This window comes from Perissodus microlepis, chromosome 4 (genome assembly GCF_051167445.1).
Source record: "Perissodus microlepis isolate ML-2025 ecotype Zambia chromosome 4, ASM5116744v1, whole genome shotgun sequence".
NCBI lineage: Eukaryota > Metazoa > Chordata > Actinopteri > Cichliformes > Cichlidae > Perissodus > Perissodus microlepis.
The window spans coordinates 13,377,229-13,392,577 of record NC_140464.1 but is presented as its reverse complement, the minus strand read 5'-3'; the positions used below and the strand labels follow the sequence as shown (position 1 = coordinate 13,392,577).

Sequence of the window (15,349 nt, the reverse complement as noted above, 5' to 3'; positions counted from 1 at the left end):
ACATCGCTTATGTCCGTCTTCCTGTAGGCGTTCTACCTGATGCGGGTCGACGCATAGGCACTTTCTCCCGTTCCAATCAAACGCAGAGCGCCTCACATGCCAATAATTTTTCATGCCGCTGTTTAGATCACGAGATTCCTGCAGTTAAAAGGCAAGCGTAAGTAAACAAGATTACACATGTGGCCACAACATTGCCGTTCTTCTGTCCACTCAAGTTCCCTCTGTGGGAAAAGGGCGTGTTATCCATCCTTTTCATGTCGCGTTTCTCACGGATGTACAAGAGAACCTGCGAGGGCATTGAGGTTTTGTCCAAATATATAGAAATATTAAGCCAAACACAAGGCTTGAGAAGAATTCCGTCTCCTGTTATGCAAAACTATGTACATGAAGCCATTTTTTGCAACATCAACATTTTTATATTAAATGCATCAGCACTGAGTGACGGGCAAAAGGTGAAGCTGCTTTTTGAAATGATATTGATATGTCTACATCTAAAATTCTATCAACTGGGTGTTTTGAGAGAAAGTTCACAAGTTATGGCATGTCCTGATTTAAATTCATGTATGTTTACATCCTTAAGTTTCACTTTGCTTAAAGCCTGTGCTTCGTCCTGCTCTCTCATTGAGAACAAATTCCTGGTGCTCTGCAAACCTATGCCTCTTATTTCCCTGTTTGTCTCAAAAGACAGACAGGCGGGTTAGTTTTGGGCTGGGCTGCCTTCTGAACAGCATCTCCAGTCTGCGCTGCTCTGCACTGAAGAAGCAACTTGTTTTTCAACTGGTGGTTTTCTTAAGCCACAATGTTTGATGTGGGCTTCCCTTAATCACACAACATGCTCTCTAAACATGAACTACATTCATCTTTGCTCCACGACTTCTGGTTTCCCCCCACTACCACCACCTCCACCACCCTCGCTCCCTCCCCTGGTTTTCCGCTGCTTTTGTTGAGTTATTGTGCAACAGAGTAGCGAGACAAGAAGAAGACAGTGGCCTTGATCTCGATGAAGTGATTTTGATCCGGCCAATCCAGCAATTAGCCTACTGAGGGAAGAGTGAACCTCTAATCCTTGATGGGACACATGTTCTTTGTAGTCCTAATGTCTCCCTTCCTACTATGTCCTCATCCCTATCTGATGGGACGCAGAGTAAGTATTAAACCAATACCTCAGATTGAAGCCTACCATTAAGATGGAGATGCTGTGCTCTTTGAGGCTAAGGACTTTTAATTATAAGCTGCGGGCCCGATCTAGTTGTGTTTCCTCCATCTTGCTGAATAGAGGGTTTGCTCAGCGCTGACTGAAGACCTGGTGCCAAGCTCTGGAGTCAGTGTGTCACTGGCGGGCACTTTGTGGGTACGAGACAAGGCTTGATGCCACGCCGAGCGAGACTCTACAGGGCTCCCACATGGGGGCAGAGATGAAAGACTTTTATCTCCCCTTACCCCTCCCACTGTCCCCTTTCCCTTGGAGCTCCGACTGGCAGGGAAGTAGGTGAAGAATCAAACTAGAGTAACCAGACAGGTTGTTAACATATCATCCCGTGATGAAGCTTCAAGGGCATCCCGCGAGATCAAAGCAAAGCATTCAGTCCAAAAGCATGACATTGTCTTGCACAACAATCCAACTATCCTCCAATTCAGCTGTCACTGAATGAGGAAGTGGTCACGAACAGCAGTGGAGGCCCTCTCTCTGTCCCCTAATGGGCTTTGATGATCCAACACAAAGAAAGTGTCATTAAGGTCTTATGCAAAGTATAATGTCTTTTTTTCATTTGTTTATTGTTGTCATCAAACTGAGAACGACCCAACCCACACCTTTGTGTATTCACTTAATGATGATGGATATCCGACAGCTTTCTTTCTCTTTCTTTCTTTTGCTTTCTTTCTTTCTCTCCTGCTGTATATGTAGTTTTCTCTTCCCTTTCCGGGGTGCTGAATATCTCCATTCCCTCAGGGATTTCTTTAGTTTTTAGTTTAGTTTTGTTTTTCAGTCAGCCAGCAGCTCTTTGATGTTGTTGCCTGGGTGCTGCTTGACAAAAGAGCCTCCATCAGCTGGACTTAAGGATGGGGAGGTGGGGGTTAAAAGAGGGGATTGGTGAATAAAGAATCAAAGTAACTGGAATGGGGTCTGAAGGCGGAGGACTCCATGTGAAACTGTGAACCATGTAGCCCTCTTAAATTTGGGCCCAGAGTGTTCACACTTGTTACTGCTTTTTCTTTCTTTCTTTCTTTCTTTCTTTCTTTTTGGCTCTGTCCTCTTTTGTGTAGCATGTCAGTGTCTCCATAAGTCTGTTTGTGCCTGGCACTGTATGTTATCATTCTTTAATTCTGCCAATGGGACAAAATGGCCCATATTTTACTCTTTGGAATCAGGTGTTGTGCACGACCACCAGCTGCTCCTGGACCTCATAAAAGTTTCTTCTCTCCATGCGCTGATCGTCTTAATGCCACATCACTCTCTTTTGCTGCTCTCTCTGTCCGCATATCCACGCACAGCAAGGGCTGCTGATGCCACTGCGGCCGCTGACACCCCCACAATGAAAGGGGGGACAGTCTGTGCTCCCTGAGCCCATCAAATCCCCACAGGACCACTCTGGTCCACTGGAGGCGAATTCAGGCAGCAGCCTTTGGTGGTGCCGACACAGCAGACCTCATTCACCAAGGGTCTCATTAAACCTGACAACATCCCCGCAGCCTGGGTTTTATTGTTCAGCCAGCTTAATGCTAAATGGCAATTAAAGGCATCACCAAGGCGCAGGTATTAATGCCTTTGAGAAGTGTACAATCTTTGGAAGATAAAAATGACAGCTCAACAATAATCAAATGTTTTCTTTTGCCACTGGAAGAAAAATTCACGAGTATAAGATACTGACCCTGTTTAGTCATTATTCAGAATTTACACCCTACATATAATATACACACACGCACATTTAAAATTCTAGTACTTTATCAGTCTCCTCCTTAGCACTGAGTTGCAGCTCTCTGTGTCTGTGCATAGCAGCCCTGCAGCTTATGGATGAACTTTGATAAACAATCCTCCCTCTTGCATACATGTGGCTACTTTTCGGTCCCACAAAAATGTTAACATTGACACTTCAAAAATGAGAGTCCAGAAAGTTTATCTTTTGCAAGGGAGTCTCAGCTTACTCCTAACTTTTAAACTTGTTATTTGAAGTGATATCAGTAAAGCTGACAGGAAATAAAAAAAATTTCCCGAAACACAATCAGTGATAGCTGGCGCCCACAGCTGAGTCAATAAAAATTAAAGAGCCAGAACCTTCTATCAGCAGTTAGTTAAGGCTAAGAACAGAGCTAAAACTCATTGATTTCTCCGTACAGTCCTCATGTGGCCAGCAACACTTATCCGTAACTGCTGGATGTGTAATTAAGCATTCATTACATGCCAGTGTTGCACTCACAGCTTGTTTGCTGCCCTCGAGTGGCAAAGAAAAATCCACAGTCTTGAAACTGTTAAGGGACGTTTTCAAGAATCATTACAGTTTGTTTGTGAATCTGTAACCGCTGTAATAGAAAAATCAAAAAGAACAAAGAGCATAAGCTGCTGAACCTCAACATTTATGTCTTGGATATTTTCAGTGTGTGCAATGTGGAAAATGCAGGTAATGCGGTCAATCAGATCCCGGCGGCTTTGTTTCCAGGTTGTTTTCTGCTATAATTAGCAGATCAAAGTATAATGTTCTGTGTCACTTGTTTAACTCATTCCACATATACAGTCTTCATAGTCTGTTTAGATCCCATGCCCGCGAGGCCCACTCCTCTATGGATTACTTTGAACATACATCTTCACTTTGTATTTATTTGCTCGCGTGCAGTCACGAAACAAGCAGAGGGTAAAGAGCATGGGCTCCACATGCTGGAGGGGCTCAGCTATGTAAACCACTAAACTTGGGTTTGCAAACAGCTACAACTGGGAATGGTCATAGCACAGATGAATGAGAAGCGTGTAAACAGTCTGTGAACCATCAACATGTACCTCGGCGAGGAGCAGGGATGCAACTGTAACATCTGTCCCAACAGTTCCACTGGAGAGTAATTAGGCCATATTTATCGGCAGCACAGGAAACAAGACCCAGAGGTTACCTTATTGCTGTCAGGTTTAACACAGCTGATTTGAGATTTGATTTGGACAGTAAGAGATGTTAGAAGCCTGGCTGCCTGTAGATGTATCTGTGAATCTCATGCAGCAGATTTTTATCGCTGGTTTTTGATTCAGAGAAAGTGCAGCAATGTACGATTTCACTAACTCTCCCCAGACTTCGAACACACTGCGAAATCACAAAAGGAAGTCTGGCAATCAACCGTGTCTATGTTTATATATCCCTTTCATTACCATGTTTTGAGGTTTTTCCATTAAAGAAATCACGTCTGTAGTCATATAAGATAGACTTAAGTAGTTTATTTAGCTGTGGATGAACAAGGTCTGCTTCCCTTCTCAGCATCAGCAGTGGCTGTGGTTTTACATTGCTGCTAAGCATTTAACCTTCCTTTTCATATTGTGACAATATTTCTTCAGCTAAGAAAGATGAAGGAAGGAGATACGGGTGCCGTCAGCAAATACAAGGTTTCATAACCTCAGAAGCACAGTGAACGGCACGTCCAGTTCTCACTGTGTTTTGACTAGCTGGCTCAGCAGCACCGCACCGTAAGACTCCAATTTCTGTAAACATGTTACCCATGACCTCAGCGGAGTGAAAATGTATCCTATGAGGGCTACAAGTCGTCTGATTGATGCTAATTTATATACATATATATATCACAAGACTAGTTTATTTATCAAAATCTAGAAGGAGTAGTTTTATCATTATTCACAGGCAACAGTTTTGTACACTCTGCTTTATTTTAATATTAAGTCATACAATTGCAGTTTTTTGTAATCTGTAGTCCACTCATTTAAAGTGCAAAAACGGCAAACATTTATCTTCAGGTTTTTTTTATCACTGTGGTTCATTAAATAAAACAACAAATTGTCGGCTTTCCTTACACATTTGAACAGACATTTCACTTGATCCTCTTGTACTTGGTTATAAAGATAGTTTAGTAGTTTTGTAATGATTTATCAATCATGTATTCAATTAAATATCCTATAAGTCTAACATTCAGTAGCATCTAGCTTCAGAAGCTTATGGCAGTAACAACTCTTTGACTGTTTGATTGCATGCAAAATTAACTTTCTGCTTCATTTTGCTGCCTGTTCAAGTTCAACTTTCAGATAGATGCCCTATTGTATATTGTCTCTGCAAGATGTGTTAAACAATGATTGCACAATGCCCAGACCCACAGACCCCCAAACCCTATGATTTACACCACCATGCTTGGTGTGAATTTCTTCTCAAAGAACCTTAGCCTGTCCTGATCACCAAAGGATTTTTTTCCAGGCCTTTGCAACCTCTTCCTGTTACTGCATCCATTTCAAAAGTCACCTGCAGAGCCTGGCTTTACTGAAGTGGCCCGTATTGGACAAACTGACAGTTTAAAATTGACGGCACTCAATATATTTCAAATAATTTCAGGATCTTTTTAAATCCCCCAAAAACACATAACAAAGGCTTTAAAAAAAGAAAACTTTTAAAGACAGTATCTCTCTCTGCAGCGATCGTAATGTTTGGCACCAAAACTGGAGCCTGTGATTCTTTATAGACTTGCGCGTGTGATAACAATAGTGGTATATTTACCTTTTTTGCAAGTCTGAGCTGCGTTTGTTCATTTTTATTTAAATCTTTTAATATAAAATATAAGTTACTACAAATATATTTTTTCTGCTGTGCTTTAATTCCATGTTTCAAAGAGGATCAATCCTCTTGAAGTATTTCTTCAAATAAATTAAGTCAACATCTTCCTTGAGATTTGATTTTTCACATTTTAGATTGAGTCAGTCGTTGTGCACCTCTGAAATTTCATCGGCGAATAATTCAATTAGTTATTGATAATAATAACAAAATAATGAATCAGTCAGTACCAATTTGGAGACCTAGTGTTTTAAGTCAACTTGGATCCTATTAATATTGTAATGGCTTTTTTTCTGTTTACTTTTCTTTTCTCACTGGTTTCTTATAAATTTAATAAATTTCATATTATATCATCGACGTCCCTATGTGACACTTTTTCTTTGTCAAAGGTCTTTACCCAAACCAGAAAATCAAAGCACATTCCTGATGAATTGTTGTTGCTGCACATTGCAGTTCAGCTTATTTAAACATTTAAATGTCAAATGGGAGACAGGCAGTAGTGTGCACTGTATAGTTACATGGTTAGAGCCAGAGTGTTGGGAATCTGGAACATCTAACATCCTGCTGTAACACTGAAATGCCACATTAAAGCGCCTGTTTTCTTCTTTCAGCCTTTTTTTTTTGTCTTTTGCCAGGGAGCAATTGAAAGTAATCTAATTCCTCATTTCCACGCAGCTCCACAGCTCAGTGATTCAGGTTCCTGTGCCAGGGGTGGTAGATCCCTGGTGCTGTTAGTTAGTAAGATCAGCTTTAGATTGGACGAAATGGAAGAGGACCCGGGGACACCTGGCCTTTTCTCTTTGGGCACTCACACATGTCATGGCTGTGCCTCTTGACAGAATCAGAATGCAGGATATTGCCCTCCCATTGATGTGCGTCCTGAAACTCCTCCGCCTGTGGAGTGTATCCAACTGCTCCTCCAGGATATCTGGTTGCAGTAGTCTATGCTTTTATATGACAGAATCTTAGCTGTTAGAACAAATGGGGAACCTACAGATTTTAAGCATGCGGACAAATAGGGAGCTTTCTTGGCCACTTCTGTCCTTTGTAGCAAAATATCACCATATTAAGAATGACTGCAAACAAAGTCATATAAAAGAGAAAGGAGTCCTCTAGTCAGAAACCATAAAAACCTTTACACAGAAAGTCAAATTCAAAGAAATCTCTCTCCTCGTCTCCGTTCACCTCTCTCTGTCTCTCTCAGTGTTTCGCAAGATATTTGTTTCACGATGGGCTGAACATTTGAGTGGTTTTTGAACTTGCCGGTGCTTTTGTTTTATGTACAGAAAAGTTAGAGCACCAGCTCTTTGAAGCCCTTTCAAATTTATTGTTGTTTTTCCAGGAGAGTCTCTTTTTCTTTTTTTAATACAGCTCATTGTGAGTGGATCTGCTCTTTTGCTGTTTTTGGAGAGGGCTTATATTTTATGTCTGGGGAAATAAAAGCATTACCCTGTCTGTCGGATAAAGAGAACATACTTGCCTTCAAAGATGAGGACACTTAAGTTAGTACCTTATTAGAAATTGCCACTGAGCCAAGAAAAGAAAAAGAAAAAAAAAACAGGCGATTTGCCGGCATCGCAGAGCCCTACAGTATCAAACATCACTGCACACCCGACAGTTTGAGCTTCTCTGCAGTCTTACAGAACACGTTCAGAAACAGGTGTCAAAGAAACACATTTTTAAAAGCAAAGCTTGCAGTTTTGGATTTGCTTGAAGTGAAATGCTGCTATATATACACCACGAAGGATATGTAACAGCATATGTAAACATTTCAAGTTGTCTTTTTCATATATTTTTTGGCTTTATTGGACAGACACAGTGAAGACAAGAAGGCAGACGGAAAGCGAGAGAGGGAGACATGCGCCAAAGGGCCATGGGTCGGATTCAAACCCAGGCCGGCCGCTCTCAGCCATGCAGCATACGATTGCCTGCTCATCCAGCTGAGCTAAACCTGCACCCTGCTTTTTGTTTTTTTAATATGTGACAACAATAAAGACTACAATATGTATTTAATCAATTTTATTTTAGGAGTGTATCATAATTTAACTGTTCCTATAAACAGTAACCGCCAGCAGTAACTGTCCTGAGTTGGGATTTCAAGTTTTTTCACCTTTAGGACCCCCATTTTTGTGAGCACTTGTACTTTAACATTTGCAGTCTGCAAAATGAAGCAGCACTAGCACTCCTCAACTGATCGAGTCAGATTGTTGATGCCCAGTTCCAATCTAACACCCTTTTTTTTTTTTACAGCTTTAAGCTGACAAGCATTGTTCTTACACTTACACTAGAACTAGTTACACTAGTCAATCACAGAGTTTTACTACTGTATGATTCTTCTTCTTGGGGTGCTCTTTTAAATCACGTGACTAAAATTAATGTTGTTGCCAGCATGCTGTGTTACAGCAGCCTGATAAAGAATAAAAATAGAACCGTCTACAATAAACAACACATTTAAAATAAAAGTGCCACACACCTGGTAAAGGCCTTATACAATGAATATAAAATGAAAATGTATGAAATTTTATGCAACTCTATCTATAAGTTAGTCACTTACTAAGACTCACTCCACTGTTAATGCAGAAAAAACTACCTGGGCGTCAGTGTAATACCAAGATAGAGGCAATCTTCCTACTTTGAACCTGTATCAAGGGATTACTGCCCAAGTTTGCACAACATGGCAGACAGGAAGCTGTTAAAGACAGGGACCAACACTGCATCCTGACCTCTAACCCTTAGATCCTGACCTCTCCTGCAATCTGACATGATCCCTTGTCTACATGAAAGCTGTCCTGTTGACTCACCAGGGCTAATTTAGAGTTCCGGTGACCCCGACCACTGTGAGGACAGACAGTCGACACGCTGGCCTCTGGAGGAAACTTTAGACGGACTATTTTGACCCAACACAAACACACACACAAAAAAATCTAACGTACGCTTAACTTTTCGTTACGCTGTCCTCTCTCAATTTTGAGCTTTTTGAGAGCCAGGCGCATGTGAAGAAGCGCGATGCTAACACCGTCAGGTCGACGGTCTGTTATTCGTCTTTGTTTTAATTTGGACGTCAGAGTCGGGCAGCGGTTCACCAGTTTTGCCCACATTTTTGGTGTTATTGTAGCGAATATTAGCCCTTTGCTAAGGGCTTCACATGTCAGCTGATGAAGTCTTTTAACAAGTCTAACAAAGGCTAACCTCACACTGTGCCACCTGCCACCAGCTAAAGAGATTTTGGTCATTACTTGGCTTCTTTTTAAATATCATCAAACATCGGCCCTTTCATCATTCCAAGTGCGTGACCTTCGGGTTTACTGCTTCTCTAAGCATGACTGACACATATTGTGAAGCTCAGTTCTGGAGTATTTTTATATCACCACTTTTGATGGGACCTAAAAATAGAGTTCTCTGCTGACCTCTGCTCCTCAGCAGCTCATTTGGGGTATGAGTCCACCTCCCGCACGTCACCTCAAACGAACTGCGTCTTTATTTTTAGATGCTCCCAAAATTAATTAAATGGTCTTGTTTCGCTGAGTTTGTGCAGTGTTATGTAAGGGGATTACTTTGTTGTTATTTCATATCCAGAGACCAAATAGGCCACCACACAGAGGAGGGAGGTGGACACAGACAGTAAAGGACTTAGGGTGGAAGAGGAGGGTAATGTAGTTAAGGTAGTAGCGCAGGGCTCCAGAAATAACCCTGCCGCCGGCCTAATTGTACATCTCTCTTGCTCCCTATTCCCTGTTCAGCTGCGTGCCAAGGTCTTTGACCTCATCATCCACCTCACTGGTTCCGGAAGAATCCTTTCCGTCCCCTAGGGCCCCTGTGGCTACCAAAGCTCCAGCCGATACACGGAGCACAGCAGCAAACCATCTTCTGCCTCAGACTAACAGCCAAGCGCCACAACCATTTAGGAGTGATCCCAGCAGAGCGCCCAAGTGGCTCAACCCGCCAGGTATGTTCTTATCATCCCCAGCACGGGCCCGTGGCCGCTTAGCGGGGCCCGGGGCCTCCCAGAAACCCACATGTCACAGCAGTATGTACAGTCAGCAGAACTGCTGCCTCAAAACACACGTTAAGTTTCCTGTAAAACGCACACGCAGTAATCGTCTGCTACCATATTTTGTCTTTTTCAGACAGCACCATAAACACTGGTAACTTTTCATGAGTGTGAGAGTTACCCATGGGGTATCTGAAAGGAATGCTCCCACTCTGTCCTCTGAAGCATTCCTCCATGGTTAGGCAGTTTCATGCCCACGAGGGGGCCACAAGGGCCTCTTGTCTCCTAATTTATCACAGCCTCCGATGAAGCACAACATCCATGCAAGCACATACAATAAACGAACGCACAGACATCTAGGAACAGACGCCATGCGTCACATGTTTATTTATGCAAGTGCCTCCCAACATGCATAGATTAAATAAAATGGCAACAGGCAGATAACACCTGTCGCCACATTTGGATTATGATTCTCGACTTTCAGAATGGCTTTTTTCAGAACTAAATGTTTAAAGAAGCTGAAGGTCTGCTGCCTGAAAAGGGTTCAGACTTGCAGCATTAGTAATGGCAATGTTCTACTTGGCACTTTAAATGGTTTTAAACACATAATCATGGTAAAGCTGAATATTTTATGGGCCATGTAAGCCCTTGACTTTGATGTAAGCTCATACTCTTTGACTGGTTGAATGTTGCCATCGCAAAAAAGCCAGCAATCAGGGAGAAAAGGGCGTATTATGATGACATGTCACAGCCTCTTGCTTTGGGCCTCAGAGGAAAGGAGCTTTGAGATGTCAGAAATTTGGAGATGGAGACGCTGTGTCACTCTAACAGAAGAAAAACACCACCGAGTTGTAAACGGAGAATTAAGGAGAAAAATCTGACATAATCCTGACATACTCTCGCAGGGACACTTTAGACAAATGCAGACAACTCCACCCCAGACAAACATTACCATGAACCACAAACTTATCAGAGCTATGTGAACATCCAGCTCTCTTTAAAGTAGACAGCCACATAGATCAGGCATTCCTAGAATGGCAATAACCTCAGTTATATTTAATCATAATGGGTCAGTTTTGTCATTGACAGTCCCACTGATTATTAATTAATTTGCCAAATTTAACAAAAAAGATTAAGATCCATCATGGCAGTCACAGGTGCTTCTACTGACATTGACTGTGGATGTATTTAAGCCATGCCGAGTGCCCGATCCCACGTGCGGCGCTCTCCAAAGACCAGGCAGGAGCTGGAGACAGATCAGTCTCCGTCTCCTGGGAAAAGCTTCTCACTGCGGAGCTTCTCCAAAGCGTCTGGACTGGCTGTCGACACTCCCTGCCTTTAATGTATGATCAAGAAAAGCTTTAACTCATTACTCTCTACAACGCCCCTCCCCATTCTTGTCCTAACTGCTTTCGTATGTTTAATAATACCGACTTCAGATGAATTTGTTCCACTAACACGCATAAGGAGGGGAGGAAAAAAAAATCAGTGACAGATCCAAGATAATAATCTTTTTTATTTCGTGCACAAGAATCAACTGTTGGGAAAGATCCATTTCCATTTGAGTTAATCTCCACAAAGGCTACGCACAAAACGAAACCCTTTACAATTTTTTTTCTTCCTCTGGTGATGACTTAAGCTGTGCTCAAGTTTTTTTTCTTTTTTTACAAGAAAGTGTGGTCTGGAAGTTACCCCTGGGAAACACAAATCCAGCGTGAGCCTTACTAAAAAGATGCTGGGTCAAATTCCAGGTGTCATGTCCTTGAACACCTATTCAGGGCTGGATTCTTGGTTTTAGCCTAAGTTGGTTCCAGCTGTAAACGTGAGTAGCATTCGTAAGTCACCCAAGAGCCCCACAAATAAGTACTGCGAGGTGTTGCCCAGCGATGCTGACTCACAGCGAGGACGCGTTGGTCAAACACACCGCTGGTGGAAAACCATCAGAGCCGCTCAGGTTAGAAATCCCCACATTACCCTCTTCCTTGTAGGCCCACCTTCACCCCCCGCCCACTCCCTCCCTGTGCTGTGATGAAAGTAGAGAGAGCACCTCCACTACTCGCCTCTTTTGTTTATTTACCTTCAGAATTACACCCTGCTCTTCTTGGACCATGTTCCAATGTGTTTTGTTATGTTTCCCTTCAAATAGAATATCTACGCGTGTGGTCTCTGGCCGTGTTTGGCTAACACACGCACACATACGTGCACACACACTCCCATTCAACTTTCCCCCTGTGCCAGAGGTCCCCTTTGCCCTCCCCCCCTCCTCTAACTAAACATCGCAGGACAGCAAAAGGGAACTTCAAAGTGGCCGGAGGGGGTACTCCTTTTTTCCTGGCACTTGTCATCATCTAAGGGACTGGCTGCTCCCCTTATTACTCTAATTGCTTCCAACTGCTCCTGGAGGCTTTGATGAAGGGCGCCACGGAGCATGCTGGAAGCACCTGTTGTTGCACACAGGAGCACAGGTGGCCCTTATTGGTGGTGGCGTGGTAGCGTGCGGATTGCAATGGTGCTTCCTGCTAAAATCGTGCAGCTCAAATAAAAACATAATCTCAATGTTATCTCAGATTTGGGGATTTATGAAACTGCAGTCATACTAAAAAATGAAAACTTTTAGCTGGTGGAAATGTGGAAGGGGGGACTGTTGATCGAGAGACATCTCAGCAGCGCTCTGGCTCCATCTTGTGGTATCACTGTGCTAGAAGTCCAGAAGCTGTGTTGGAGAAAATTGAAGAAATACGAGATTGTCAGACAGCAGACATAAAAGTCTTTTTCAGAAAAGTTAAATACATTTGAGATTAATGATAGCTCTCATAGCATCTACACATTTAAGGTTTTCGTATACGTATCCCCAGAAAAAATTTGCATTACCACTCCATTTCAAATCATCACATTTTCTACTCCATCTCCAATGTGCCTAAAAGTGTGAACATATATAATGACTGCTGCCACATTTCAGCTTCATATATCAAATATCTTTCTGGGTTTTTTTCTTTTCTAAAAGGCCATTCCACCTACTTTCAGGCCTTTTTTTAATGGATTAAAATCAGAAGCAGTCATTGAGCATAAAGAACTCAAAACCTACTAAAGATAAAAGCCAGAATTTTTCACCGCCTTCTTTAACCATCAAAACAAAGCAGGATCTGTAATTTGGGACTGATACATGAAAAAAATCTCAGAGTATTTGGCTGTTAAAACATCAACAAAAAAATCAAGCTCTCCTATAAAGTCCCATATTTGAGCACACGCTAATAACAAATGCACATTGCAAAAGATTAGTATACAGATGTTTTTATCAATACGTCTTAAAAATGGCATTTGATGAAAAAGCAATGTTGGATTGAGAAAAATAAGTTAAAAACATCAGCAGATAGTCTGCTCTGAAGTTTTACAGTTTTGTAATTTACAGATGGTACAGAGATTAGATTACATTAGAAAATGATTTGTCAAATATGTGCATATCTTTCATTTTCAAGGCCTATTCTAGCTACTGTTTCGAGACTTGCTACCCTGGAAGAGTTTTATAATTCAGTTTAATTACAAGACACTAAGTTTAAAATATACTTAGAGTTACTGAAAGCTAAACAATGTAGGATTTTCATATATATTACAATTCTTGTAGCATTCATTCTGGTAGTCAGTACCAGAATACTACCCATGTGACATGAGCTACTAATCCCTTTTTAATTAATCTTAATTGTTTTACTATAAATACTTACGAATGATATTACAATACTTGTTGAGCTTTTCATAACTTAGTGTATTTTAAACTCCAGGGCAAAGTGCATGCTTACAAAGTTATTTTCTCAGTTATAATTAGATTACCACCTGGAAATTACAGAACTTTCTTGCATTCGGATGAGGCCATTTACTGATATTTTTGTTTTTGTTGTACAATATTGCCATATTGGATCATTACAGCATGAAAGTTGAATGAAAACAGCATTTTTGCAACTAAAATTTTTATGTTAAAAAGTACTTTAAATACTGTGCTTTGCGTCACTGTGAAATATGCCTAAATACCATTCAGACATAGTCATTAGCTGTCTATTGCAGTGTCTACTGCCTTGGATTTCAAAGTGTGAAACAAAAAACACGAAGGAAGTGAGTAGATGGACCATTTAAATATAGATAATATTAGATAGTTCAGCAGAAGACCCATGAGGATTTTGATTTGTAGAAGCTGTTCCCGAACCATACACAAAGTGCAAAAGCTAATGCAACAAATATATTTTACTGCAAAGAAAAATAAAAACGTGCCCAGTAATCCCATTATTTTTAGTATTAGCTGTAATCTGGGCTAAAGATAAGACTATGCAAACAAGCGGAAATAAGTAAAACGAAAACATTTCTTGAGCCTGTTGAGCCACATACCAGCTGAGGCAGGATCTTTTCAAAATGTTCAATGTCTACTTGGTCACAGTCCTCAGATTCGGCTTGTTTCTGTGATCTCACAGCAGCCTCTGAAAAAGGAGATAACAGCTTCAGAGTGTTATCATTAGCCAGTCTGTTATTGTGTCTCAAATGTTGTGCAACTGTGTCAAAGCTCCTTACCTTGAACAAACACTTTAAGCATCTCTACCATGAGCAGTGTGGCATCTCCGCTTACTGCAACACAGTGGCATTTCATCAGCACGGTCACAAAGAGAGCAAGACGTCACTGATAACAGCATAGTTATCCCACTCACGTTTTGTTTTGTCTTCTTTGAAGAAACTAGACAAAAGTTTGCTTACTGTATCCTGTGTGCAGAACAGAGCACATAAAGTGGGAGAGTGTATTAGTCATAAGGTTTTCCACTGAGTAGCTGGCCAAAGAAAGTATTAGTAAAGCACTAACAAAGCAAAACAGACACGATTTAGTAAAAAATAACAAATGAACGCAACACAGACACAACAAAACCTGCCTGCGTATCCACTTTTGAAAAAACCCGTATTTGGCTTTCAAGCTACGTTTGTCCGTCGAATTCCTTCTCGAGTTTTCGCCAACCAAACGTCTTTGGTGAACTTGGCGATTTAAAGGGCTCTCCGCTGTCCGCGCAAAAAACGGAAGTTGTCCTGGAAAGTGTGGTCTTAAAGCAATCGCTAGGACCCAGTCTTTTATTCGGCGTGGTAGTTACAATGTTATTCCCCGCAATATCTGTATATCTTAACAAGATGTAAAGTGTTAGCTGTCGTCTGACAAAACATGTTGTGTTTATATGGTGGGCGTGGAAACACACAAGTCAGCGACAAAGAAGTTCGCTTTTTTATTAAAACACGAGGGGGGACAAGCAGGCATAAACACTTAAAAACAAACGGCTGACTGCTCCTACCTTTTTAAAGGAAATTTCTACGTCCTTTTCCGCCATGTTGTTTTTACGCTGTAGAAGAAACTTGGCGCTCTACGTAGCGATTGGCTATTGACCCGTGACGCAAAACTCATGTAGACGGTACAGTACACAGGATTTACAGAAAGATTTGAAATTTTATATATATATATATATATATATATATATATATATATATATATATATATATATATATATATATATTAGATGTATTTATAAATATTTTTTCTTGCTATATATAATACACAACAAAATAATATATACTAATACATAAATGAACAAAAATA

At 41.2% G+C, this 15,349-nt stretch overlaps 1 protein-coding gene across 1 annotated transcript; it reads right to left on the bottom strand.

Annotated features, from left to right (window-relative positions):
• Window positions 1-11,231: 11,231 nt before the first annotated feature.
• On the bottom strand, window positions 11,232-15,108 carry cenpx (centromere protein X). The gene is made up of 5 exons (XM_084925894.1): window positions 15,048-15,108; window positions 14,424-14,475; window positions 14,290-14,343; window positions 14,110-14,198; window positions 11,232-12,448 (listed from the first exon to the last, which is right to left on the bottom strand). The coding sequence occupies exons 1-5, from the start codon at window positions 15,081-15,083 to the stop codon at window positions 12,434-12,436; spliced, it is 246 nt and encodes an 81-aa protein (XP_084782020.1). The 5' UTR covers window positions 15,084-15,108; the 3' UTR covers window positions 11,232-12,433.
• Between the last annotated feature and the right edge of the window lie 241 nt (window positions 15,109-15,349).

Coding starts and splice junctions, on each gene's coding strand:
- cenpx (XM_084925894.1), bottom strand. CDS start 15,083: ATGGCGGAAAAGGACGTAGAAATTTCCTTTAAAAAG. Junction 14,476..15,047: donor TAGAAATTTCCTTTAAAAAG/GTAGGAGCAGTC, acceptor TTCTGCACACAG/GATACAGTAAGCAAACTTTT. Junction 14,199..14,289: donor GCTTAAAGTGTTTGTTCAAG/GTAAGGAGCTTT, acceptor CTCCTTTTTCAG/AGGCTGCTGTGAGATCACAG.